The following is a 22,726-nucleotide window of genomic DNA, read 5'->3' on the forward strand; positions in this document are numbered from 1 at the left end:
CCTTGGCACCGCAGGAAGAGGCAGCTGGGCAGATGCTGCCGGTGCCGCCGCGACCTTCCCACAGTTGCTGCCTTCTATCCACTTGGAACATCCCTAGGCATCCCTGGGTGCTGTGGCCATCTGCCTGGCTTGCCCTGGCCACAGAGCTGCCCCGGGGCACCGCGCAGCAGGGAAGATCTCGGGCTCCCTGGCTGGGGTGGTTGTGCCTCGCTGATGGTTGAACGGAGGCAGCGAGGTGGTGAGTGAGGACAGCTCAAATCAGCAGCAGGTAATGAGAAATTCAGCCTGGCCAGAGAAGTGGCTGCCTAAAAATAGCAGCAAGGTTCTCAGCTGTGACAAGATACACTGGGATTGCTGCTGCTGCCCCATGTATAATGGAGAAGGGCACTGCCTGTGCTGGTGCTGGCTCCTCCTGGGTGTGCCAGGGCTGTGCCTGCATTTTGGGGGTGCATGGTGGAAGGGCTTGCTGTGTCTTGAAGGGTTGGCACCCTCTAAAGTGTGTGATTTTGGGCACCATGCATCTTTGAAAATCCAGCCCTGTGCCCAGGGCAGTGCAGAAAGTGAGCCTGTGGGGACACAATCAGCCAGGGGGGGAAAAGCCCTCCCTGAAACTGCAGGGTTGTGGCTACTCTCAGAGACCAGAAACCCTCCCAGGTGGTCCCTGCTGTGCCTGGCCTCCATGCTGCCTCTGAGCTCACCCTGGGGAGGGCTGCCCAGTGTGTTTGGTGTGTGCCAGGGGGAGCAGGGCGAGCAGAAGGCTGTCCTGTGGCATCAGCATGATGGGAACGAGTGTGACAGGCTGTCTGTAGTGATTAGGGATGAGGAGGCTGCATATGGGCACAGGCACAGGGAGGAGGCTTTGGTCCTCTGCCCCATATGCTCCTGCTTGCTTCCCCTTCTCGTTTCTTTGTGCATGAGGTGGAAGAGTGGAGAGCAGTGGTGCCCTTGTGGCTCTACCCTTGCTGTCACCTGCTTGTCACACCAGCCTGGTGGCCTAGGGAAAGCCTGAATCTGAGTTGCAGGTGCAAAGCACCGAGGACTGAAGACCCCAGGAGCACCCCAGAGAGGCCTTCCCATGCAGCTGTGTTCAGAGGTCTACATGTGTGCTTTCCTCCAAAGGCTTCATCTTGGTGCAGACCATTCTAGTGTCTTTGTGCAGATGGTGGGTGGCTGAGGAAGAGGTGGGTGGCCTTCTCTGAGCCCAGCCCCTGGCATACCTTGCAAGGGGCAGAGTGGCAGTTCCCAGGCTCTGTTAATGAGCACAGGTAGTTAACCCTTAACTATCCTCATGGGGGGTGGCTTTGGGCATAATTGTCCCAAGAGGCAGAACAAATTGCAAGGTGCTCCAGACTGATGTATCAAGATGTTTATTTGAGCCAGCCTGGCATGGCCCTCTCCTGGCTGGCAAACAGGAGTGCATCTCTCCTTCCCCTCCTGAGAGCTAGCAGCATTTTCTCTGGCAGGGATGAGCAGACAAGGAAACTCTTATGTGGACTGGCAGGCTCCCTGCAGCCACAAGGCTGCCCTTGGGGCCTCACCCAGGAAGAGGCTGAGCTGCAGGATTGCTCCAAGCGGGCGCTTACGCACTGAGGATTTTCAGGAGATGCTCTCCCGACCTCTCCAACTGAAATGCAAAGATAAAGGGATGCAAGGTCTCACCAAGCATTTCCATGGCCACACATACCCCTGGGGCTCTGCTCTCCTCGGTGCAGGCACAGCGTGCAGCGTTTAGGGTGCGCTGCTGGCTGCCCACCCAGCTGCTCGGTGCAGGCTGCGTGCTGGGCTGGCAAAGGCAAGGCATCTCCAAAGGCTTTCCTGCATGCTTTCTTCTGCCTCAACCCTCAGAAATCCAGGGAAGAGGAACTCCCTCTTTTTCTCATCTCCCTGCTTTGTGTCTGCATTCTGGAGCACCTACAGGAGAACTGCTGGGGGGACAGGCTGGTCCCTACTGCCAGGGGGTGATGCTGATGCTAGCTGCAGCAATGAGGAGATGCCATCCCAGGAGAGAAACCCTTGCTGACAAACTGCCTGATCACCAAGACTTTTAATCCACTTTGTGATGAAATTGGTCTCTCCTGGTTGCCCTCCTTCTCTCTGATGAGGTAAAGCTTCCCCTCAGGGTGTTCAGGAATTGCAGAGTCGGCAATATTGGAATTTCTATGGAAAGAAAAAGAAGGACTTGCATTCCCCACCCCCCAGCATCATATCTACTAATCTCTCTCTTGCAGTATGTTATATTTGATATGCTATATTTACAGGGTTTCTTTATGTCAGTTTTTTTTCCCTCCTGGTGTCCAGGGGTCTCTCTTCCCTGCCCTGGGGTTCAGGCTGGGCTCTGCTGATTTCCAGTGGCCATGAGAGTCGGGGGTTATCTCCAAAACTCTGCTGCAAAGGATGTTGTCAGCCTCCCATGGCCACTACAAGGTGGCTGTGGTTGGGTGACATCACTGCCAGGCCACCTCAGTGACACCTGGATGGGAAAGAAAGGTGCTCAAGGATGCTGCCCACAGTGGAGGCAGAGGCTGCCTGCTCTCTTGTCCCTTCCCAGCCCTTTCCATCGCACAGGTGGCTGGGGTCCCTGGGCAGCCCTCTGCCACCCTGCCTCACGGTAGGAAACAAAGGTAGGAGGGGGTGCCAGGGGGGCAGCAGCTGGGTCCCACTGATTAGGGTGCAGCTGGCCACCGTGAAGCCCTGGCAAGCGTTGCACAGCTGCCCAAGTGATGCTTCTCCCAACACAGCAGCAGGCAAGCCAGAGAGTGGTTGTTTGGGTGAGAGAGGAACAGAAAGGAGTCCCCACAAGGTAGCCCACCCTGATCCTGCTCTGCCACAGCCCAGAAACCCCCCAGCCTGCCAGCATCCCCAGCCCCAGGGACAGCCAGGCCCTGCCACCTTGCTGCCTGGCACAAAGCAGGGCATTGAGGGACACAGCGAGGCTTTGTCCACCCTGTGCCTGCCGGGAAGGGGCCGGTTGCCCTCTGCAGGCTTCCATGGCCCCGTGCTGGCTCTGCAGCTGCAGTGCCCAGGGGACCTGTAGCACCGATGGAACATGGGGCACACGAGGGAGCTGGCTCCATCTGTGCAGCCTTGGAGCCATACTCCTCACCTGGGGACCCAATGGCTGTGCCCACCTGCCCACCTTTCCTTCATGGGAGCCGAGGGGCCAAGGAAAGCAGCTGTTGGAATTCCACCTAAAAACCTCCCATTTTGGAACCCCTGAGGCTGAAAGCAGGTCCCTGGGATAGCCCCCCCCCAATTCTCTGGTGATGGGTGCTGAGGAGCTAGGGAAGTGACAGAGGGGCATCACTACTGTCCTGTGGGGCTGCTCTCCCACATTATCACAGTGGGCAGCCTGGGGCAAACACAGCCCAGCTGGGCCCAGGGTGTCCCCAGAGTCACCAATGAGGGGACACCCCACAAACCCCCACCCCTACAAAGCTGTTCTCTTTCTTTTGGGAGAGCTTTCCCCCCAGAAGCCCCGAGCAGGGCCGTGGGGTGGGTCTGCCCACACAGCCAGCAGGCACCCAGGAGCTGGCAGCCAAGGGGTGCCGCTGGTGGGGCCGCAGGGGAGGGGCGGGGTCCTGTCCCTTTAAGGGGGGTGGCTGTCACTCAGAGAGCCCTTTTCTTTGCTGGAGAGCGGGACAGGCACCCAGAGGGGGAAATACAGGGCGAGGGAGTGCCAGGCAGGCAAAGGCTCCCGCGGACAGCACCAAAGCAGCCGAGCCGGCGGTCGGGGAGCAGACGAAGTCCAGCATCATGGGTGAGTATGGGGTGAGGGTGGTGGACAGACACTTAGAGAGTTGTCACGAGTGGCTGTGGGGATCTTGTCCCAGATCAGAGCACCCTGACGCTTTTCTCTGGCGCCAGGCAAGTCGCAGTGGCCACGGTATGGCCATGGGAACTCTCAGGGGAGGACGCCTCAGCATGCCAGGGATGGCACTTCCTTTCCCAAAGCAGTTTGCTGTCCCCACAGCCAGCCCCACCTCAGTCCTCTCCACAGAGGCTGGAGAGAGGAGAGCTCTTGCCCAGGGCTGGCAAGAACTGGAAGGTCCAGGCAGGGAATGAGACCTGCCACAGCTCCTGCCACCTATCTGCCAGCAGCCATGGGGAAACTGAGGCACAGCTTGTGCCCTGCTGTTTCCCTGCTGATGCAACAGAGCCAATACTTTACCAGCAACCCCCCAGGGCATCAGGGATGCTCTGTTCTCAAGGGTGCTGTGGGGTGCTGGCACCCTTCCTCCTCCTCCTGCCTGCAGCATATCTTTTGTCTCCAGCAGCAGATGAGCCATAGAGCCATAAGGACTCTTTCTCTCCTCGCATCCCCTCCCAGATCGCCCCAGTGTGGCTTCTTAAAGCCTTGAGGGGATGGAGCTGAGGCAGGAGCCTGCCAGGCCCTGCTGCTCCCCAAGACCCTAATCCCAGCCCCCTGCCCTAGGAGTGGGTCTATCCAGCATGCCCCAGGCACTGCCAGGCCACTTCCCAGGTGACTAAACCCGATTTTTTTCCCCAAAGAAAGCATTTAGTCCAGCGCCCCTCTGGGTGCACAGGGCCATCCCCACGGGTCCCAGCAAAGTTTAGGGAACAGCACTGGCCAAGGGGAGCAGGACCTCCCCTGGACCTGCCATGTCCAAGGCAAACAAGCAGGAGGGGGCTCCGTGCTCTCCTATAGCGCTGCCTTTGTTCCCTGTTTGCTCTCAGCACTGGATAGCAGCCGGGGCGTCAGTGCCAGGACAATCCCCCATTGTCCTCGGTGCCACCACGACCTTGCTCCCAGTGTGGAGGGGAGGGCACTGCTGGCCAAGACCCCATGGCTTTCTTGTCCTTTGAGGGAGGAGATAAGCACAGTGGGATCTGCGGAGGGAGCGTGGGTTTGGGAACACTTCCCACGAGTGCCTCTTTGGCATTCGAGGCACAAATGCTATGCCCAGATGGGATGTGCCCAAGCAACTGCTATGCCCAGAGCGGGATGCTGGAGCCTGGGGAAGGGGAGCAGCTTTGCTGTGCAGGGCTGTTGCAGCCAGGGCAGCAGGTTATTGCAGTTTTGCTGGAGCTAAACTGATGCTCTGGAGCCAGATGCCAGGGTATGCAAACCCACCTGGCTGCTTGCCCCCAAATTAGGCAGGAGAGCTAATGATCCTGCACGTCAGAGCCCCAACCTGCAGCAGGAGCAGGTGCCCATGGCCCCACTGCTGAAAAGAAGCCCAGCTCTCAGGCAATCCAAGCAGCACACTGGCACATGCCCTCGCTGCCCCTCCCCACAAACAGGTACACATGGCCTCATGCCACATGCCTGTCCTGGAGGACGCTGTCTTTAAGACGAGCACTAAGGTTCAGGGCACTAAATGGCTCCACTCCATAAGCACAGCTGCCCACATAACGGGACTGCTGCAGCCTGGGCAGCCAGGGGAGGAGTGTGACCCAGCGTGCCCCCCGGCAGCCTGGGGTGCTCAGGGTGTGCGTCACCCCCTCCCGAACTGTCCCAGGACCGGGACGCGCTGCTGGGCCTCCGCTGGGGTTTGTCCCTGTGGGGATGTTGGTTTGCCCTCCATCTCTGGTGGCAAATCCGAACTGCAGGCAGCTGGCACGGCTGTCGCCCGCAGCTGGCACGGCTGTGGCCCACGGCTGTGGCCCGCAGCTGGCCCGGCTGTGGCCCGCAGCTGGCACGGCTGTGGCCCGCAGCTGGCCCGGCTGTGGCCCGCAGCTGGGCTGTGCCGGCAGCAGGGAAGCCATTAGCAGCCTGTTTGCCAGACCCCACTGGCATTCCGCTGCAGCGCTCTGTGTTCCCATCCCACTCGCGTGGCCTGGCACGGCTGCCTCACCTCGGCTGCCCCTCTGCCTCACGCCCAGGGGCTGCCTCCCAGCCCTGCTAGTGCCCCCCGTCCCTGGGCACTTGGGTGCACTCCTGTCCCACTGCTTAGGGAGCTCTCAGGGAAGCTGCTGGGTTTGCCTCTCCAGCATTGCAAAGGATCGTTTCTGGGCTTCCCTTCCACCTGCTTCCCTCCTCCTGCCCAGCACCTTCCTTCCCCCATGCTTGCCTGCTCCTGAGCCGCAGGCTCTGAGCACTCCCGGTCCTGGCAGCCCCATTCCACCTCACCTCTCTTCTCCCTAGGTTTGCTTGAGTGCTGTGCCAGATGTCTGATCGGGGCACCCTTTGCTTCGCTGGTTGCCACTGGCTTGTGCTTCTTCGGGGTAGCACTGTTTTGTGGCTGTGGGCACGAAGCCCTCACAGGCACAGAGCAGCTCATTGAGACCTACTTCTCCAAAAACTACCAGGACTACGAGTATCTCATCGACGTGTAAGTACTCTGCCGTGGTGCATCGCCTTCACACCAGGGCCCCTGGCACCTCTGTCTTGCTCTGTGCCAGGAGGAGGTGTCTGGCCAGGCTGCCCTCACCTAGGCACCAAGGAGAATCCCAGCTACCTCTGCCATGTGCGGTGCGGTGACTGCCTGGCAGGGCCCACGGGCTGCTTGCTTTCATGCCATGCCTGTTTTATATGACCCTGTCTAGTGCTGCACCTCCGCCCTGGGTAGGTATAGAGGGCACAGGGAAGTTGGCAGCAGCTCCCAGCCTTGCTTGCCACGGCTTTGCCCCTGCTTGCTCCTCTCGTGGCTTCACCTTCCATTTTGGCCCTCCGAGGTGGCATGGGGAGGACAAGTCACCCACAGCCAGGCTGCCCTGGCCGTGTGGCACACGGGGCCGAGCTCCCTGGCACTGCCCCGGCGCCTGAGCATCCCTGCCCGCTCCTCTTCCCGGCAGCATCCATGCTTTTCAGTACGTCATCTACGGCACGGCCTCCTTCTTCTTCCTCTACGGAGCCCTGCTGCTAGCTGAAGGCTTCTATACCACCGGCGCCGTCCGGCAAATCTTCGGGGACTACAGGACCACCATCTGTGGCAAGGGCCTCAGCGCAACGGTAACTGGGGGCCCGAAAGGGAGGGGAGCGCGAGGCCCCCAGCGAGCTCACTCGTTGCAGCGGGTGTGTCAGTGTTTGGGAAAGTGGCTAGGACATCCTGACAAGGTGATCTTAACCGGGGTTTGGCACCCCTTCGCTCGGGGTGGATGAAGGGCAGGAGACTGTGGCCGTCCGGGTTTTGGGGGCGTCCCGAAGGGAAGCGCAGCCCCGACGCCCTCCCCCGGGCCCGCCGTGGCCCCTGGGGACCAAAGCAGCCCAAACGGCCACCTTTAACACAACTGCTTTGTGCTGGAGCGTGGAGATCCACGAGCACCCCCACGGCGCTGGCAGCCCGAGGCTCTGCGGTGCCCGCTGCTCTCAGGGTCGTTCTCCCTGCTGTGCCTGGGGACCATGACAAAGTGCTGGCAAGGGCAGCCCGTGGCCAGGGGGAGCAGAGCGGGGCGGCTGCGGTTCCCTTGGGGGACTGTTGGGGTGGCACCACAGGGGGAGGGAAAGAGAGCTGCATTTGCATTCCGAGGCAGGTTTGGCAGCTGCCCTCACGCAGAGACCAAACCCTGCTTGGCCGTGGCCAGGGTCATCCCTCCCCAGGCGGAACGGTGCAGGCATCCTGCTGCCACCGCTGGTCGCTCCCGCACACACACGCAGCTGGTCACAAAGCCGGCGCTGGCCCTGTGAGCCACGCAGGCACCCAGCTGGGGCTGCTGCTCTGTGCTGGCTCCTTGAGGAGGTGCTGGCTTTGGTGGGTGGTGGGGAGCCAGGTGCATCTCAGTCCCATGCCTGCCCCACACCCTCGCCTGCCTGGGGACCCTCGCGCTCCCCTGTCCACGTCCCTGGCCATTTGCTAACCACATCTCTGCCCTGGCTTGTCCTGCCCCTTGCAGTTTGTGGGCATTACCTACGTCCTGACCATCATCTGGCTCCTTGTCTTCGCCTGCTCTGCGGTGCCTGTCTACATCTACTTTAACACTTGGACCACCTGCCAGTCCATTGCCAACCCCAGCAAGACCTCGGCCAGCATTGGCACCCTGTGTGCGGATGCCAGGATGTATGGTGAGTGCCAGATTCACTGCCCAGACGTCAGGACAGATGAGAGGGGATGGAAGAGGGGCCCAGGAGGATAAGGCTGGGATGAAGTAGGGGCAAGTGCTGAAGAGCCCCAGAACGCTGCGGCATGTGTGATGCATGTGGCTGTGAGAGGCTGAGCTGGCTTGGCAGTCTGTGGCTGGCTCACCCAGCTCCCTGTGTCTCACCAGGTGTTCTGCCCTGGAATGCTTTCCCTGGCAAAGTGTGCGGCTCCAACCTGCTCTCCATCTGCAAGACCAGTGAGGTGAGCACGTCCTGTCACCTCACACCAGCTCCCCTCAGCCTTGGCAACAGCCTCCCCAGCTGGCAGGCAGGAGCCCGGGTGCTCACCCCCCTTTTCCCTTGCAGTTCCAGATGACTTTCCACCTCTTCATCGCGGCCTTCGTGGGGGCAGCCGCCACACTGGTGTCACTGGTGAGTTGGTGCTCCCTCTGCCCGGCAGTGCTACACCCGGCGAGGAAGTGGGGGCAGAGGACAACGGAGGTGGTGGGCACGGATGTGACAGAACCTGTGCTCGTGGCATTTTCTGGCACATAAGTGCAGATGGCGAATTCAAGCCATAAGAAGGGAGAGGTGGGTGCTGGAGGGGATCTGGAGACGCTTTAGGAGCCCACCAGGGAAAGGTTCTGCTGCCCATGCACTGAGTGCCTTGCCTTTCCCTGGCTCTCTTCTTGCCTTACACCAGTGAGGAGACTGCAGTGTCCTGCTAGTGCAGTGCAGCCGTGGGGCTCTGCAGGGCAGCTGCCCTTTTGGGGTGCTGGGCTGAGGGAGGGATGCCACCTCGGGCATAGCTCAGCAAGGAGTCCCACTCTGCACGCCCTCCTCATCCTCAGGAACTTTGTTTCTCCTCCTCCCTCCTCGCTCACTCTCTTCCCCCCCGCAGCTCACCTTCATCATCGCCGCCACGTACAACTTTGCCGTCCTCAAGCTGATGGGCCGAGGCACCAAGTTCTAGCCTCCCAGCCAGACCAAGCGCCCTTCTTTGCTCTAACCCCGAGGCTTTAACACTGCAGACACCTGACACCAGGTCTCCTGCGTTAACTCTGCCTTCGCCGCTGACTCCCCTCCTCTTCCTCCCTCGCATCCATCATCGTGCTGAGCGTGACCAGGAAGGAGAGCTTCCCACCAATGGACACCTCTGCATGCACTTTTCTCTCTCTGCTCATCCATAACCGGTTCGCTCTAGGGCCAAGCCCGTCAAAAGCCAGCCAGAGAAGAGGAGGGACTTACTCCAGTGTCCCGGTATTGCCTAGGGATGAGCAAAGGCCTTCGTGCTCCTGGAAGGAGGAAATCCATGTAGGTTGCTCCATGAGTAGCAGGAGGCTACCTAGAGAGAAAAGGAAGTTGGCCCAGCCCTGGTACCATTGCTAGAGACTCTCCTGGAGCTGTCTGCTGTCACCACTCGTGGATGGAGAATAAGAGAAGGATTATTTTTTTCCCCCTTAGCAAAGAAAGATGAATTTACCCTAAACTGCCTGCTGCAGCCAAGGCAAAGGGAGTTCAGGGCAAGGATCTTCCCGCTGTGGAGAAGAGAGTGCTGACCCCATTGCTGATAAAGCCCTAACCCAGCTGCTCCTATTAAAGCCTAAAGGAGTTTGGTGTCTCTGTAGACAAAGGGGACTCTCGGCTTTACGCTCCAGGCATCAGAGAGGCAGCAGATAGATTTGACCGGAAGGGGACATCTCTGTGCCATGCCCTGGGAGTGCAAAGCCAGAGCCATCCCTCCGCGGGCAGGGGATGACCCTCTGGACTGTGGCCCTTCGCCCACCCCTGCCCTGCAAGCGCCGTGTTCGCCACATGCTCTTGTCCCTTCATAATGGTGCTCTTCTCTGGGTGACGTCTGCTTCTCTAACCTCCACTGTGTCAGAGAGCTTCATTTGTTCCTCACTCATGTCAAATGTAACCTTCCCTTGTCCTGTCCCCCTCTTCCCTTCACTTTGTTCTCTCCCATGTTTCCTGCAAGTCAGGACAACTGTCTTGTTTCTGCCGAGGTGGGAAGGACTGGCAGCACCTTGCTTCCAGCTGAAACCCATGAAGGAGTCCACCCTAATGGCTGAAACCCATGAAGGAGTCGAGAAGGGAAGGAAAAGTTGTGGTTTGGGGGTCACAGGGCAGAAACACAGCCCATCTCTGCAAACTGGCTTCTTTCTGGTGCCAGTTCAGTCTTTTCCCAGGGAGGGAGGGGAACAGTGGGCCAAGGGGGTTGGTAGAGACAACCTCTCCCTTACGACTGCTTTCCACGGCAGCTGGAGGAATGCCCTCTGGCTGGGTAGCATGGATCCAGCCAGACCTGCCAAAATGCTGTTTCCAGCCCTTCCCACCAACTGGTATTTTGTCTTCCCTGCCTCTCCTTACTGCCAACCTTTTTGTTTATTTATTGGAGAAGCCTACTGTAGCTCCATCTTGCGTGGATTTTTATCTTTTCTTTGTTAACTTGGGCCTGCATTACTCTCTTGGTTTTTAAGTGCCTGTTTCAGCAGAGGCAAGGATAAAAGGAGCAGATCTGCTGAGCAGAGCATTGGAAGGATCCTTGCCGCTGGGCATGCTGAAATGGGTTGGCCAGGCTACCAACGCACACAGGCTGGGGGGGGAGTGGGGACAGCACTCCAGGAGGGATGGCAGGGTGGGGAGAAACCAGCCAAGGCCTGGAAATTCACATCAATGCCACCTCTCTTGGGTGGGCTGGGGGTGGGTGGGGTTTGGTTTTGTTTTGGGGTTTGTTTTGGGGTGGTTTGGTTTTTGGTATCCACTTAACAAAACAAATAACCAGCTCCTCCTTCCCACCCTTGTCCCCAGACCCCGAACACACGCACACACCTGTGCACACACACACACACACACACACAAAGAGAGTTACTCCACTGGAAGTGTTGCCTCCCTTTCTGATCTAGAGTTTCAACGTGTTAACCAGCAAATAAAAACAAGGAGCAAGTTTTCAAAGACTTATCTTACAAGATGTATTTTATAAAGATTAAAGAAAATAAATTAAAATTAAGAACATTCTGAACAAGATACCTCTCTGTCTGTCTGTCTGTCTGTCTCCTGCTGGCTTTGGCCCCTGAGCTGCCCCAGCCAAAAAACAATTAATAGAGGGCAGAGAATTGGGGGGAGGGTGGTGGTGGTGAAGAGAAGGTCCTAGAGGAGCAGCACCCAGCAGCCCCATCTGGGGGCCAGTAGCCCCTCCAGGCTTCTGCCCCATCCCCTTTTGCCATCCCAGCCATGAGGTTCATAGCTCTGACTTCAAAAGCTTTGGTGGCTTAGCTGGGTGGCCTTTAAAAGCTCTGTTTCTCCTCCAGCCACCCAGAGGAAAGCTGGAGTCTTGGAGCCACTTGCTCAGGTTTGGTGATGTGCTGCTGCTGGCCTTTAATGCTCAGCCTTGGTGGCAGCCTTTGCCACACCTGCTGCTGTAGCACCTAAAGCAGGACCACAGCAGGACCTAACTGGCACAGCTCAAGCAAAGCTCAGCAGGTCCCATCAGGCAGGGTGTGTGGTGTGAGCACAGCCAGAGCCACATGGGATGCATGATTCCCTCGCAGAGAGCCCTGTGTGAAACAGGATGGTCTTGTTTGGGCATGAGGCCAGACTTGGCTGTTACAGGGCCCTACATGTTCTGTGGTGTGCCCCGTGGGTGGCTGCATGCCATTTGCTGCATGCCATTTGCTGCATGCCAGTGGAAGAGTTTGCACAGTGCTGGTGCGTGGGGAGGTCACTGCCTGGTGCGTTTCTGCCCCCGCTCAGGCTCATGCTGCCCTTAGATGAGTATTTCTACACCAGCTGCTCCAAACTATCAGTTCAAGTGCTGTTTCTCCTGGAAATGTCCCTCAGGAGCTGTGCTCAGGAGACTCCAGAGAGTAAAGCCACAGAGGGGTGCTCCCAGCCCCCCACTCAGGTACCAGCAATGCTCCAGTTTGCAGCAAACCTGCCTGAGAGGCTGATTGTAGGCACAGTGAGGTGCCCATGTGCAGCAGGGCAGGCTGAGAGCTGGCAGGCTGTTACCTACCCCCCAGCTAGGACTCTGCTCTTCCTAAATGAGACTTTAGCCCAAATCCAAATCTCCCCTCTCCCATCTTCAGCCCCTTCCATTCAGGCAGCAAGGCTTCCCAAGCAGCCCAGCCAGGGGAGGTTTAGCTCACACATTGCTGCTGCTGCCCCAGTTCAGTGCACAGCTGTGCCTGCAAACCAGCCTCATCCCAGCTCACAGAAACCCATGGGGCTGTAGCCAGCATCAATAGACCCCTCTGTTCCCTGTGTTCCCAGATGCCACCACCCTCCTCTCCCAGTGCTGAAAGGGCCCTGTGTGTGTGTGATCAGCCGCTGGGCAGGGGCAAGCTGAGGAACAAAACACTTCTCTTTCCCCTGGCAGAGACTGGTGCCCCTCAGCCCGAATGAGGGTTGGAGAAAGCAGCACGAGGTAGTGTGTGAAAGCAGCCAGCATGGCAAAGATGCTGGGCAAGCCTGAGAGCTCAAGGACACATGTAGCCTCTTGCTGGGTGTGCCCTTGGTTGTGTCCTTTTGCCATCATACCTGGGGACATGGGACCCACCCTCACAGCTCCTTCCCTGGGCACCCAGTGTGCCTCAGGACCTGGCTGAGAAAGGCAGTACAAACCTGCCTCATACCAAAGCACATCTCTGTAAACTGGCCCATCCTGAGAGCTCCAAGGAGGGGAGCCCGTGCAAACAAACACTTTAACCCTGTCGAGCAGCTGACAGGTGGCTGCAGTTTGCTCCCACAAAGGCTGGACCAGAGAAGGGGACCTGGAGCAGGTCCCACGGGCTGCTCTGCTGGAGGGCACACAAGGTGACTCCCCTACTTTATTTTCATGCCCTGCCTCTCTGGGAGATGCTGGTAGCAAGGGACACCGAGCAAACAGGCCCTTGGGACAGTGAAGACAAAAACCTCCTCTGCGCAGGGAGAGGAGGAGGAGGAGGAGAGATGGCACACAGCAGTGCTCCTGTAGGGACGGCCGCAGGTCCCCATCGCTGCGGCGAAGCCCGGCCAGGCTGATGCGCCTCCCGCTGCCTCCCTCGGCTCCCGCATCCCCGGTCCTCCGTCTCCTCCCCGCGGCCGCCGGGCGCAGTGGCGGCTGCCCGGGCTGGAGCTGCCGGGCGCGGCGGGGCCAGGCGGGTGTCGTGCTCCTGCTTCCGAACCCCGAGCCCTGCCCGGCGCCTGCCCCGCGGTGCCTGAGCAGCCCTCCCCGCCATGCACGTCTGAGGGTGCCCTGGAGCCTCCGAATCAACGGCAGCCCACCGGCCACATCAGAACGAATTACCGTCTCGTGTCATCTCATAGCATCATAGCATCACTTTGGTTGGAAAGGACCTTTAAGATCATCCAGTCCAACCACTCTCTAACTCTGCCAAGGCTGGTACTAAACCATGTCCCTCAGCACCACATCTCTGCATCTTTTAAACACCTCCAGGGGTGGGGATTCAACCACCTCCCTGGGGAGCTTGTTCCTGCTTCAGCTTCTGATATCCAACCTAAACCTCACCTGGTGCAACCTGGGGCCATTTCCTCTCCTCCTGTCACTTGTGACTAGGGAAGAGAGGCGGCACTAAGAGGCAAACCCAACTGCTGCCTGCTGTCCTCTGCTCAGCCCTCCACATCCCCTGCCTGCAGCAACACTCGGAGTGGACAGTCAGGACCCTGCTGCCCATGTGCCCTAGGGGAAGGTCTCACCTGCCACCTCTTGGGCACCAACAGGTTTCTCTCCATTTCTGTGCACAGCTTTGCATTGCCAGGAAGATGCTCAGTGCTGAGGAAGGAAGAGCAAGTGGGAAGCCCTCATGGAGACAGCCAACAACAGCCCAGGCAAATGCTGTACTTGCCTGTTTATGAAGACAGGAGTCCACATGCAGCAGCCTCTAAAGGAAGCTACCAGGAAAGAGCTGCTCTACCAGCCACACAACCCTGGGGTCAAGCACTGGCCTCTATCCCTTCCTGAGTGCTTTTGCCCAGGCAATGAGCTCAGCAAGTTAATCCATCATTTCACTGGCTTCACACCTTGTCCCAGGCCTCAGCTGTGGGACTTGGACTCAGCTGAGGCCTTCAGGCAGCTGCTGTCGGAGTTTCCATCATCTCCCACCTTGGCAGAGCAAGGAGGGCTCCTTACTGCAGAGCAGAGCATGCCAGTGTCCCTGGCAGCAGAGCTGCAGCAAGCTGCCTGTTAAAAACTGCAGCCTGGGGTGGTGGTTTTTAGAAGCTTTATGTATTTCTGCTCATCCTCAAACACATGCAAGAACATGCAGTCCCCAGAGACTGTGTTCCCATAAACCTCCTTACAGCTGCACTTGCTGTGAGGAGCCAGCCTCTGGAGCTAGGGAGGAGCTGTGCTTGGGAAACACACAGCATGTGAGCAGCCTCAGTGACCCAGACAGCAACCCCAGGGCACATGTTGCCATTTGGGGCTCCTCAGCCAGAAGTTTTAGAGAAGGTTTCAGTTTCCTCAGCTCACCAAGCAGGTGCATGGCCTTACAGCTGCATTAGTTGATCCAGAGCAGCAAAACCCTCAGTGGGGCTGTGGGATAGAGGGATGGACGGGATCAGGGGAGTCCCCACCACTCCTTCTCCTTTGCAAGCACACAGAGAGATGCTACAGCATCTGTTCCACATGTAGCTCACTGCTTTCCTTTGCAGGCACTCCTTTGCCTTCCAGGGACCCATTCTCTCCCCAGCCCAGGACAAAACCCACTGAACCCATTGCTATTGCTTGTGGTGGCCAAGGGGGAATGAGGGATCAGTTTCACTGTTGCTCCTGCCTTTGCCCTGCATTTTCTTGCATCTCACATCAGAGGATGCAGTGGTTCTAATGCTTTTAGACAGACCCTCATTCACATGAGACATCCTCACCCAACCCCTGTGACTCCTCCAAGGCCTCTCACCAGTTCATGTTGCCTGGTTCAACTGTGTTTTGAAATGGCTGAAGCACAATGCTAGAGGCCCCTCCAGCTCACATTTAAAAAGGAGGACTTCCAAGGACTGGAAACCCTGCACTGCCTTGGGAAGTGCAGACAGGCAAGAAGACGTGGGAGGAAGAGAAACTAAAAGGGTCTGCCAACAGGAACAGCAGGCATGGGCTCTGCAGAGAAAGCCTCCCAAAATAAGTGACCATCCTGGCAGGAGAGCGGAAGAGAGCAGTTCCCATATGCTGATCCCTGCCTCAGCATCCTAGGGCAGCCAGGGCTGGTTACAGCCCCCTGGAGCCAGAGGGCCTGGTTCCAAGGCTGCAGGAAGAAAGCAAAGTGCCCTGCTTGCTGCTGAGAGCCCAGGCTGGAGAGGAAATTGGAGTGACAGAAGGAAGCAATGCAGAGTATTTGTGTTATGGAAAGGTGTGCTGGTACACTCTCGGGAAGACAAACTGCTCACTGGGTTCAGCTGGTAAGTAAGTTACATTCCTTCAACAACTGCTTGTCTGGCTACATACATCCAGCAGGTCCAGAGAGGGGATTCTGCCACTTTGCTCTGGTAAGAACTCACCTGGAGTACTGCATCCAGCTCTGGAGCCCTCAGCACAGGAAGGACATGGACCTGACAGAGAAGGTCCAGAGGATCACAAAAACGACCATGGGGCTGGAGCACCTCTGCTGCAAGGACAGGCTGAGGGAGCTGGGCTTGTTCAGCCTGGAGAAGAGAAGGCTCCAGGTAGTTGATGTCCCATCCCTGGAGCTATTCAAGGTCAGGCTGGAGAAGGCTCTGAGCAACCTGATCTAGTGGAGTATATCCCTGCTCTCTGCAGGGGGGGTGGACTAGATGACCTTTAGAGGTCCTTTCAAACCCAAACCATTCTATGATTCAAGAACAATCCCTCTCACTCTTTAGTGGCTTCTCTCTGCCAGGTGCTGCAAGCCAACCCGGCCCCCTGCTCGCCCCCCCAAGGCCAGGAGCCAGCTGGCACTCTGCTCAAGCAAGAAGGCAGCCACTTTCTGAATTCACTTGAATACATTCAGATTTTATTTGCTTAAATAAAGGTAGAATCTGGGGTTCACAACTCCAGTTCTGTAGCAATAGCAACAACTGCAGCAGCACTAATGGACACAGGCAGGGGATGGCTGTTGGCACTGAACTCTGCAACAGCACCTCAGAAATTGCTGCTCCTTTGTGCGTAGCATCCATAATAAATGGAACAGGCAGACTACACTGCACCTGCTAAAAGGGACTTTTAAAACACATAAGCCTAATAAACCAGGGTGGTTTGGGTTCTTTTCCTTCCAGTCAATGAGCCAGTGCCTGCTGGAAGTGAAAGCTGCTGTGCAGCAGCTTCCAGCAACACATACCTGTGCACAATGAGGGGCTTCAGCTGTCAGCATCTGCACAACGCCAGGGCACTGCAAATAGTTTGCTGCCCCCGTGCCTCCTACACCCTTGGCTCGTTCAGCCTCTGCCCTCTCCCACGGGAGCTGCCAATCCTCACACAGTTCCCGTGAGACCCCTGCTGGACCCCTGCAGCACCGGCAGGCAGCTCCCCCAGCAGCGCCTCTGGCCGGGCTGGGCAGTGCACAGGGGCCTGAGCCCCACTGTGAACCAGCTCCAACACCTGCTCAGAGATGGACAGTGGAACCACAGGTTCCAGGGTCTGGGGCCTTGAAGGAAATACCAAGCAGTGTTAAACTAAAGCACAGCCTAAAGGCCCAGAGAGGTCAGACATTGGTAAACAAACAGCAACAAAAACTTTAGTATGCTGTAAAAATCTGTTGCACCTGCAGAGGCAGAGCCTTCTCTTACACCTCAAGGGATCTGCTTTTCCAGAGACTACAAGCACTCCCTGTCCACCCCCACAGACATGAGTCTTCAGCCCCCTTTAGACACAAGATCCCTTTAAAGCACTTTGCATTAAAGCTTCGTTCCCTTCCACGCGTGGCTGCCTTGCAGAGAAGGGCAGGCTCACCCTGAGCTCCACCAGGGGAGGCTCCCTGCATGCTCAGAGGTGGGTTAGCAGCCACCAGCTGGAAGGGCAGAGCCTGCCCTGCTCTAAAGCACAGCATAAGCAAGGCTGCTCGATTTGAGCTACAAAATCCACCATCCAGTAGCTCATCACAGTGGGAACTGCATTCAGCAGATAGGTACTCAGAGAAGCTCTCCCCATGGCAGGCTGCTAAGAGCTCATGGGCAAAGCCAGAGTTTTGGACAAATATTTGCCTGGGAAGTTGCAGGACATGAGGTCACAATGGTAAAGAGAGCAGTCAGCAAGCACTAATCTCTTTGCTACACAGACAGCTTGGGACTAACACCTAGCAGGAGGCAGGAGCTGTGACCTTCAAGGCCCAGCATCTTTTTCTTGCAGGCTCCTTGCCCCTATGAATACCATGTTTCAGTCACCTGGAGCAGAGATGGAACCACTGCAGCTCTCCCCTCAGTGGACTGAACTCAGCAACCTGTAACAAAGGCCACTTAACCGAGTGGCCATCCTCTGCCAGTGAAGTCTGCCATATGAATTACAGAGGAACCATACTGGATTCCCTGCTAGGGAACAAGAGGCAGGAAAGTGGCAGCAGTGAACTGTGCTCAGCGGTGCTGCACCTGACACAACAGGTAATAAAGTGAACTGATCTGTGCTGCACCATCCCAACAAGAACACACATGCTAAAGGAACTGGAGATGCTGATCTGCCAGCTAAGGGAGCGCAGTGGTCACTGGCCCAGCACATGGAATGAGTGGATTTACCCACACAGGGCCACCTGCACACCTAGGAGACATCCCACCCACCTGCCATCTGGTCTGCTAGGGCACATCACACGGACATGCTGATTACTTGTGACAGAAACCAGTTGAAGCTTCATGCTCCACATCTCCTGAGCAGCTCTAAACCCTTTGAGCCGACCGGGCGAGGGTCCGCTCTGTTACTGTTCATCCAGGGCTTCCAGGAATGAGAAGCCAGATCCAGTGTTGAGCCTCCACAAGAGACAAGGAAGTTATCTCTTACAACAAGAAGCAGGCAGTCTCTCCATAAAGCAACACTCACACAAGACAAACTTAAGAGGTGAGGGAAACCACACCGGGAACAGGCAGCCGTGGAGAAGCGGTGCTGCCACAAGCACAGCTCCACCTCTCCTTGTTACAGGTTGCTTCAGATCAGAGTTTTCACAGTTCTCAGCACAAGTCAAGCCCCAGGACACAAAGCACTTAGCCCAAACAACAGATACACACATCTCAGCCACCCCAGTACTTGGCATTCTCACAGTCACATGGGCTAGAGCTTCTATGACAGGTTTCCTTCAGTCTGCTGATTCGATTTCCCTTTGGCAGTAAGGTCATGAGTTCAGTGGGTCGAGTATGCTTTTGAGTTCAGGACTAAAATACTTCCAAGAGCATCTAGAGTGCTCTCAGCTATGTTCCACAGGCAGGTCTTGATGCAGCTCAGATCACTGCTGTCTTTAGTGAGCATAAAAGACTTTGACTGGGTCCTCTAAACCTGCTAAACCAGGCAGAGGTGGAAGCAGAACTACACTCACGTGTTCCTTTAACAGCTCCCTCCTGCAGAAACATGCTCTGTGCACGAAAGCCCCAGCCAGAATCCAGATGGTGACACTGCAACTCCCCAGGGAGCAGACCACCTATTGTCCTTGTGGCCACTCTTCTCAGAGTGCCCCCGAGCTGCCCGTGCTTACTCTGAGCCCGCTGCTGGCTTGAGCGCCGTTCCCGAAGCAGCAGCCACTCTTAACAGCAGGAGGAGCCCGATTTGGAGCTGGAGTGCAGGTCAATGGTGTGGCCCAGCATGCAGTGCTCCAGCTGCTCCTCCACTGCCAGCACCTGGCGCACAGCCTCCTCAAAGGCCACCGCCACATTGGTGTCATCCTTGGCACTAGTCTCCAGGTATGGATAGTTACCGTTCTCCATGCACCAGGCCCTGGCCTCCTCAGTGCTCACTTGTCTCTCGTTTTTGTCTATCTTGTTGCCCAGGACTACAAACGGAAAGCGCTCAGGGTCCTTCACATCAGCGTAATAGACAAACTCCTTCTGCCAGTTACTGAGGTTCTCAAAGCTCTGCCGGTCATCCACGCTGAAGGTCAGCAGGCAGCAGTCTGCTCCCCTGTAAAAGGGAGTCCTCAGGCTCTTGAATCTCTCCTGCCCCGCAGTGTCCCAGATCTGGAGGGTCACAAAACGCCCATCCACCTCCAGGTCCCGGTTCAAGAACTCCACCCCGATGGTGTGGAAAGCCTGCGAGTCAAACTTGTTGGTGACATAGCGGTTCATGAGGGAGCTCTTCCCAACCCCACCATCCCCAAGCAGAATGACTTTTAAGAGCAAGGACTTCCCACTCATCGCAGCAGGACGGAGGGGCGCGGGACCAAGGCGAGCTGCAGGGTTCAGAATAGAACAGAACACAGTTAACCAGGTTGGAAAAGACCTCAGAGATCATCAAGTCCAACTTACCACCCAGCACCATCTGATCAACTAAACCATGGCACCAAGTGCCTCATCCAGGCCCCTCTTAAACACCTCCAGTGATGGTGACTCCACCACCTCTCTGGGCAGCACATTCCAATGGCCAGTCTCTCTTGCTGGGAAGAACTTCTTCCTAACATCCAGACTAAACCTCCCCTGGCACAGGTTGAGACTGTGTCCTCTTGTTCTGGTGCTGGTTGCCTGGGAGAAGAGACCAACCCCCACCTGGCTACAACCTCCATCCAGGTAGTGCTATACAGCAAGAAGGTCTCCTCTGAGCCTCCTCTTCTCCAGGCTAAGCCACCCCAGCTCCCTCAGCCTCTCCTCACAGGGCTTGCGCTCCAAAATAGAAATAGCACAGAACAGCTGTTTGACTCATGGATTCTGCAGAAAGCCACACACAAGAGAACAGAGGATGGTACTCCCATCCCCACTGCTGAACAGGTTTTGTACACAGGAGGCAATCTCTCTTACTCTAGAGATTGAAGCTGGAAACAAGCAGGCCAAGCTTGCAGGCACACAGGTCCTTCAGCCGGTCCAAAATGGAAGCAGCAGGTCACCACTGTTGAGAGCGAGGTGAGAACAACTTGTTGGGAGTTCAGTATCAGTTAAACTAATTTTGGTGAAAACTCTGTTATCTGAAAGCTTGTCAGGTTTTTCCAAGCCTACCAGCACCAACTAAACATCTCCTCTGGCCGTGTCTCAGGCTAGCAGAGAAGCAGCAACAGCGATCGCCATCACCAGGCCCTCATTTCCCCTGCAGGGTCTCTAGTTAAATCATTTCTTTTCTATGACTCGCTCTGCTGGAAGGATGCAGAAGATGTAGAGGCCTCACATCAGCACAAGTCATCTGGCAAACCAGTTCTTAATCACCCCAAGAAGGCTGACTCACGAGCGGTGCTGCGCTCGCCTTCTGCGCGTGATCGCCGCAGCTCGGAAGGGGCTTCCCAGGCACACAGACCCAGCTCCTCCGCTGCTGCTGTTGTCTGCCAAGGCTTTCTGCAGGCCAGCTTGCTAGGGCACAGGTACAATTTCACACTGCAACAATCCTGCCACCACAGCTTCAGCAGTCACAAAAGAAAGGCCAAGTGCCAACCAGTCCTCCCTCTCCCAGGGACATTCTGCAAGTGGAAGTAAAGGCCTGACATGGAGTAAGAGGTCTGGTACTGTACCTGCTCTAGAAACACAATGCTTCTGTCTCCAGGACGGTCCAGGGAACACCTTCCTCCAGCATAAGTCACTGAAAAACAAACAGCAGTCAGTGAGGTTGCCTGAGCTGTGCTCAGTGCACTGCCTTTCAGCCTGCAATGTTGGCTCAGGCTGGACAAACAGACTGCAGAGCTCTAGGAGGCTGAAAGTGCAATACTGATGGTTGGAGTAAAACAGGCGAGAACAAGGCACTGAGGACAGAGCTTCCCTTTCCCTAAGCAACATGGAACACATGCCATTTCTGACCAGGCAGAGCTCCTAGGTGCTGAACTCAAGAATAAACTGAAGGAGCTCTGGCATGAGTGCACAGGGCTGTGTAATCCATGTCTGCACTCAATCCAGGGGACATCAATAGCTTTGATCTGCTTGGCCTGCCTGCCCACACAGTCTGGAGTCTAATCTAAGGATTCAACATGTACTTGAATCTCCTAACCAGAAGAATGAGCCAGCTACTGTCAAGAGATATGGCTTGTTTACACCTGCTACAAACATTCCTTGGGAGGGTGTGGATGCCATAGTGCTGCTTCGTGATACCACCACCACACCATCCTCCAAGCAAGTGCAACAGGAGCACTTGCCACTGCCCAGATTAGCACTCCTCTACCTTTCAGGCCAAACCCTGCTTTTGGCATTAATCCCAGGGGGCCTGTTTCAACTTTGTTTCTGTCCTTTTTTGCAGCTCTTTCAACCAGTGCTTACCACTAAGCCCGAATCAGAAACTTCTGCTTCTCCAGAAAGTTTGACTGATTTTCACTTCCTCTGCACAGAAACAACCCAGACCAAGGAGTGCTGAACTAACTTGATGGGCCTTGGGGCTTTTGAGAGGCATCTGTGAGAAGCAAAGAACAAAATGCAAATGTCAGAAGAGACAAACAGGAACTGCAGCACAGCTCCCTGGGGCCGAGAGCTTCGGGGGACTCTCCCCTGAGCAGGTGAGCTTATCAGAACCCTTGATCTTCCTCTGCCAAACTCTTCCTGAGGAAGGGGGGTGTTAAAACGGCCCCTGGCACCAAAGCCCTACCTGACACACACCAGCATCCCTGGCAAAGAGCTCCTGTTTAGAAATGGTTTGTAGCAAGTGACTAAGCAGACGGTTTTTAAATGACCAAAGGGTTATGCCAGGCTACTCCTGAGCCCGGCAGGTCAGCAGGCTACTGACAGCCATGACACCGATGGGCAGGCTGCCACCCATGGCACCGATGCTACCAACGCTGTATGCAGCCTGCGTTCGCTCTCTAGCCCTTCGCACGCTATGCTGGAGGCCAACCTCGACTCGCAGCAGGACGGAAACCTCTCACGCAGGAGGCCAGCACCTGTGCCGAGAAAAACAGCGAGGTGTGTGCGGGGGAGCTGGGGCCTGCGCCCCAGGCCGTGGCTCTCTCGCTCAGCAGGAGGCAAAGCTCCCCGGCGAGCCCCCGCCCGGCAGCCCGGCCCTCGCTCGGTCCACTGCCGGAGCCCCAGAGCGGGACGGCCGCGGAGAGATGCAGGGAGCGGGGTGCCGCAGCCGAGGAGCTGCCCACCCGAGAGCGGCGCAGCCCCCTCCGCAGCCCGCGGCCCCTCGGGAGAGGCCGCGGGAACCGAGCGGCTCCGTTCGCCCCGGGAGGCGCCTGGGAGCCGGGGGCATGCCGCCGCGCCCGCCCGCCCGCCCTTACCTCCCCTCCGCCCGTACCTGCCGCCGCTCCCCGACCCGCAGGTGCCGCCTCCCCCGCGCCTGCGCAGCGCACGCGCCCTGCCGCCGGCGGCCGCGGCGGGGCGGGGCCGAGCCTCACCCGGGCGGGGCCGGGGCCGGCGGCGCCGCCGGGCTCCCCGCGCCGCCGCCTCCCGCCCCGCTGACCCCTCGCCGCCCTCTGCTGTCCCCCGTTGGTGGCTGCGTTCCCCGCTCCTGCCGCGCCCACGCCATCTCCGCGCTGCCGGCACGGCAGGCGCCCTGGGACCTCCTCGCTGGGGCAGCCGGCCGGTACCAGGGGCTGCCGTGTCGCAGTGGTGGGGTCTCCGTGGAGCCCGTGTGAGACCGCGGCACCCTGCCCAGGGGCAGAGGTGCGGGCACCGGACAGCCGGGCGGCTGCCGAGGGTTCTGGGGAGCAGAACCGTGCTCGCTGCTGGCTGCTGCCTCCATGTCCTGTGCTGCAGGGGGGG

At 57.5% G+C, this 22,726-nt stretch overlaps 2 protein-coding genes across 7 annotated transcripts; one reads left to right on the forward strand and one right to left on the reverse strand.

Annotated features, from left to right (window-relative positions):
* The first annotated feature begins 3,622 nt into the window (after nt 1-3,622).
* PLP1 (proteolipid protein 1) lies at nt 3,623-10,606 on the forward strand. 2 transcript variants are annotated; one of them, XM_054169428.1, is made up of 7 exons: nt 3,623-3,757; nt 6,107-6,293; nt 6,757-7,018; nt 7,795-7,963; nt 8,167-8,240; nt 8,345-8,410; nt 8,880-10,606. In XM_054169428.1, exons 1-7 carry the CDS (start codon nt 3,754-3,756, stop codon nt 8,949-8,951), a joined length of 834 nt encoding a protein of 277 aa, XP_054025403.1. In that variant the 5' UTR covers nt 3,623-3,753; the 3' UTR covers nt 8,952-10,606. The 2 variants fall into 2 exon arrangements, with proteins under 2 accessions (XP_054025403.1, XP_009905618.1); XM_009907316.2 differs by having other exon boundaries at nt 6,757-6,913.
* A 5,841-nt stretch (nt 10,607-16,447) lies between these two features.
* Nucleotides 16,448-22,300, reverse strand: RAB9B (RAB9B, member RAS oncogene family). Of its 5 annotated transcripts, XM_054169433.1 has the most exons (5): nt 22,260-22,289; nt 21,858-21,903; nt 21,290-21,419; nt 20,554-20,621; nt 16,448-19,293 (listed from the first exon to the last, which is right to left on the reverse strand). In XM_054169433.1, exon 5 carries the CDS (start codon nt 19,256-19,258, stop codon nt 18,653-18,655), a length of 606 nt encoding a protein of 201 aa, XP_054025408.1. In that variant the 5' UTR covers nt 19,259-19,293; nt 20,554-20,621; nt 21,290-21,419; nt 21,858-21,903; nt 22,260-22,289; the 3' UTR covers nt 16,448-18,652. The 5 variants fall into 5 exon arrangements, with proteins under 5 accessions (XP_054025408.1, XP_054025407.1, XP_054025410.1 ...); XM_054169432.1 differs by lacking the exon at nt 21,858-21,903 and having other exon boundaries at nt 22,260-22,300; XM_054169435.1 differs by lacking the exon at nt 21,290-21,419 and having other exon boundaries at nt 22,260-22,285.
* Nucleotides 22,301-22,726: the final 426 nt, after the last annotated feature.

This window comes from Dryobates pubescens, chromosome 18, assembly GCF_014839835.1.
Source record: "Dryobates pubescens isolate bDryPub1 chromosome 18, bDryPub1.pri, whole genome shotgun sequence".
Lineage (NCBI taxonomy): Eukaryota > Metazoa > Chordata > Aves > Piciformes > Picidae > Dryobates > Dryobates pubescens.

Excerpts from the sequence above, each read along its gene's own strand:
- RAB9B (XM_054169432.1), bottom strand. The coding sequence starts at position 19,258 with ATGAGTGGGAAGTCCTTGCTCTTAAAAGTCATTCTGCTTGGGGATGGT.
- PLP1 (XM_054169428.1), top strand. Across the intron at positions 8,241-8,344 it reads CCATCTGCAAGACCAGTGAG|TTCCAGATGACTTTCCACCT; the intron begins GTGAGCACGTCC and ends TTTCCCTTGCAG. Across the intron at positions 8,411-8,879 it reads CCGCCACACTGGTGTCACTG|CTCACCTTCATCATCGCCGC; the intron begins GTGAGTTGGTGC and ends TCCCCCCCGCAG.